At 63.6% G+C, this 3,930-nt stretch overlaps 2 protein-coding genes across 2 annotated transcripts in view; both read right to left on the minus strand.

The window, feature by feature from the left end:
• Positions 1 to 673, minus strand: part of LOC105309716 (dehydrogenase/reductase SDR family member on chromosome X-like) — a 13,111-nt gene extending 12,438 nt beyond the window's left edge. Inside the window, exons 1-2 of the mRNA XM_023526348.1 lie at positions 474 to 673; positions 42 to 150 (exon numbers count right to left, since the gene is read on the minus strand). Of these exons, the coding sequence (XP_023382116.1) occupies positions 42 to 150; positions 474 to 673 (309 nt within the window). The remainder of the gene's footprint in view (positions 1 to 41; positions 151 to 473) is intronic.
• A 2,538-nt stretch (positions 674 to 3,211) lies between these two features.
• Positions 3,212 to 3,930, minus strand: part of ZBED1 (zinc finger BED-type containing 1) — a 44,351-nt gene continuing 43,632 nt past the window's right edge. The window contains exon 4 of the mRNA XM_023526349.1: positions 3,212 to 3,387. Coding sequence (XP_023382117.1) covers positions 3,212 to 3,387 — 176 coding nt within the window. The remainder of the gene's footprint in view (positions 3,388 to 3,930) is intronic.

Here is a 3,930-nt window from a genome sequence, read left to right on the forward strand (position 1 = left end):
CGGAACCTCTTGGAGGGCTTGTTAAAACTCAGTCACCTGACCCCACCCCCCGACTTGTGACTCTGCAGGTCTGGGGTATAACTGAGCATCCATATTGCTAACCGTTTCTCAGGGGGCGGGGAGCCCATGCTGCTGGTCCGGGGACCACACCTGGAAACTCGGCAATGTGAATGGTCTCGTCCCCGTATGATAAATGTTTTTGAAAGAAAACAATAGAGCTAGGTGCCCTTATCAGAGGCCGAAGGGTCGAGACAGAGACAGAAACAGGCCAAGGTCGGGAGCAGCCCACGCGCCCTGCAGGGCACACGGACACAGAGCACCGCGCAGCTTCTGCACGGAGACAGCCCGCGGCCCTGGCCTCACGGTCGGCTGCAAGGCCATGGCTTTTCAGCCGATCGGCCGTCCCGGACCCACGGCCGGAAGTTTAGCTCGGGGGCCGCGGCCGGGGCGGACCACGGGGAGCCTGCACGCACCTGCTCTGAAGGTCGTCCAAGTCCAGGTCGCCAACGTAGTGCGTGGCCGAGGACACGCTCACCACACGGGCGCTGTGGCCGGCACGGCCCGACTGCGTGAGCGTGTCCAGGAGCAGGTGGGTCAGCAGGAAGTGCCCCAGGTAGTTGAGGCCGAAGTGCTCCTCGAAGCCGTCCGCGGTCTTCCTCTGCGGGACCATCATCACGCCGGCTGGGGACACAGGGCACTCGGGAGAGTCAGGTGACACGCGTGGGCGCCCCGCCACGCACGGGGCAGCCCCCAACCGAGGTGCTGCACGGGGCGCCCCGTGGGGAAGTGACACAAGGCAGTGGTCACACCGACCGTCCACACCGCAGACCCCAGCCCGATATCCCACAAACACATCGATAAGAGTGTGCCCTGTGCCCCTCACAGCCCGGGACCCAGGCCCGGAGCACCCTGTCCCCTTTGGGCGAGGCTCAGTGAGAACTTGTCCCCATGTCCCTCCCCCAGAGGCTGGGGCACAGACGGCCGTGCGCAGGATGCGTGCCAGGCCCTGAGCCTTGCACAACCCTGAGCTTGCTCGGTGTGCGTGTGTCTGTGCGTGTGTGGGTTCTGCACATCTGTCCCTGTGTGTGTATGTGTGTGTGTGTGTGTGTGTGTGTGTGTGTGTGTACTTCTGTGCATTCATACGTCGATTGCAGTGCATGTGCCTATGTGTATAATGCATGACACATATATGCATCTACCTTGGTATGTCTGCATTTTCATGTTTCTGTGTATATTTGCCTTTGCAAATAAATGTGTGCACGTGTAGGATCTGCATGCACGTAAGCACATCTATTGGTGCGTTTACACTTGTGTGTGGCTGTGTTTGTGTGCGTGTCCACGTCTCTCCGTGTGGTAGCACTTGCACGGGTGCGTGTGTGTTTGTGGGCATGCATTCCAGGTGTGTGTGTACATATGTATTTGTATATCTCCAGTATTTAGGTGTGTGCATCTGTGCGCCCTTATACACACAACACTCTATGTATGTGCATTTGTGGGCATTCGTGTACGTGTGCATTCGTGTGCGTGTGCATTTGTGTGCGTGTGTAATGGCGCGTATAAGTTCACACGCGGCTGTACGTGCAGACAGTTTGTCCAGCGGCTTTAGAGGGTCCCTCCCTGGACATAGGCCACGCTCTGAGCCCAGGGCACGCAGTGCCCACGAGGACACCCGTGTGGTTCCGCTCCCGCCACACCCACGTTGGTCACTTGCGAGGTTTTCGAGGCCGAGGAAACGTGCGGCCACGGCCCTGGCACGGGGCCCTGGGCGTCGCGCAGTGTTGAGGAACAGCCTTGATGTCCACGTGGGTGGCGGCTCATCGCCGTTCGTGCAGAGGAGGGAGGGGGGGTTCGGTGAGGTGGACGCCGTCTCCAGACGGAGGAACAAGGAGGCGGCGGAGGCTCCGACTCACGACCGCTAAGCCCCACGCCCGGTCTGGCTCACAGAGTTCGCGGGGTCCACGGAACTGGCTGCTCGTCATGCTGGGGCGTCACGCGGGTGCCTGGGGCCTGCGTCTGCCTAGTCGACGACCATCGGCTGGGACAGGCACGTCTGACGCCGGTCGTCCCTTCTCACGGTGGCCTCTCTCGCGTGGGCCGCAGAGGAAATACCCAGGAGACGGAGACTTTGCTTTCGTCGCGCGTGGGGACGAACGGCTGGACTGGCAGGTGTCGCCTTCCGCTGGGGCCCGTTATCGGATCATCTAGCGAGGAGGAGCCGAGGGCAAGCAGTGTCTGATCTCTGGAGGGCTAAAGGCGTCCTATGCGCTCCACGTCCGGTCTGCATCTCCCAGGGGCGCGGGAGGCCGTGCCGGCACGCGTGTGCGTCTGGTGAGGACGGTGACGCCCTGTGCGAAGGGCGAGTTCAAGGTCACTCGGGGAACCATCCAAGGTCATCTGCACAAATCCTCGGCGTCAACGGCTCCATAGGCGGAAGCACATTTCCACCACAGCAACGCGCATGTCACCGCTGGGGACGGCCACGTCCCGTGCTCCAGAAGCATCCGAGGCATTCGGCGCTCAGCCGGGCGTGTGGGGATGGGCTGGCCCATGGCGGCTGGACCGAATGCTCTGGGTCCCCGCGATGACTAAGCCGCTCTCCTGTGACGTGCGGAAGACGGTCACAGTTTCTCTATTTTAAAGCCAAATGTCCGGACCCCTCCCTAGGAAGCCCTTCGAGCTGCCGATGACATATTCCCCAAACAGGTGACGTGAGCTCAGGGGCCTCTCACTGCGAAGCACCGTGACTGCCTGGGCACATCTTAAAACGGATACAGAGTCACAGCAGCGTGCGCATGGCCACCCCTGTTCGCATGCACCCACGGGACCGTGACATCTCCCTCCGCCGAATCCTGCGAGGCACGTCGACAGCCCTGGAGGACGAGAGCAGCGGACGTGACCCCGATGCTGCTCTGACTGGGCGTGGAGGAAGGACGCAGCGCAGGTCCAGGGCGGCCGGAGCTGAAGACGCCGAGGCGAGCAGGCGGCGGGCGTGAGCGGCCTGGACCCTGCACGGCGATGATTCCGCGGGGAACGTGCTCAGGGATCCGCGAACGCGGTGCCGGCTGTGAACACGCCCGGCCTTCGGCGTGTGGCCGCCGCGCCTGGCACAGCTGGAGCACTGAGCACGCCCGCTCCGCACGGGACGGAACCACGGCATCGGCGCCAAGTCACGTGTTACAGCCGGCTACACTCGGCACACGCCCCGCACGCGTCACGCGAACGGGGGGCGGACGAGGACCCGGCGCCCCCGAGTGCCCTCCCGGCCCGGGGCCACCACAGACTCACCGTTGTTGACCAGCACGTGCAGTGGAAGGTTCTTCTTCTTGAACGCATCGACGAAGAGCTGCACGGACCGCAGAGACGCCAGGTCGCAGTACAGAAACTCCACTGCGAAAGGACAGAGCAGTGCGTTAACTCCCTGCGGCCATGGACGGCAGCTCGGCTGTAAGCGAGTCCCCCTGCCCCCCGGCCGGTAAGTTATCATGGTCGACAGACGAGGGGCTTCGGGTGAGGACGGACGGACCCCACGCCCCGCAGCGACTCACGCCCCGGTGTGACGCCCCTTCCCTGAGTGCGGCTGCGGCCGGCCACCTGCTTCTGCTCCGCAGAGTAGGGCAGGTATCGGGGCCTCCTTCCCTTGGCTGGCTTCCTTCTATGACAGAGACGACGGGGTCCCACGACCACAGTCATTGCGTGAGACGCCGCTGGCCGGCAGACGAGCGGGAGAGAGATTGTCCCGCTGACCTCGAAGACGTGGCCCGCAGGCTGTGACACGGCCACGGGGCCAGCACGTCGGGCCTCCCCGGGAGCAGCGGGCAGCCCCCGGACGACGGCTGCGGGAAAGCCACACCTCACAACACTTCCTGCAATGGCCACGGGGCCTGAGCGGGGGAGCCTGGGTTCCGGTGGGGGACCCCGGCCACACGGCCC

Source organism: Pteropus vampyrus, unplaced genomic scaffold (assembly GCF_000151845.1).
Source record: "Pteropus vampyrus isolate Shadow unplaced genomic scaffold, Pvam_2.0 Scaffold822, whole genome shotgun sequence".
NCBI lineage: Eukaryota > Metazoa > Chordata > Mammalia > Chiroptera > Pteropodidae > Pteropus > Pteropus vampyrus.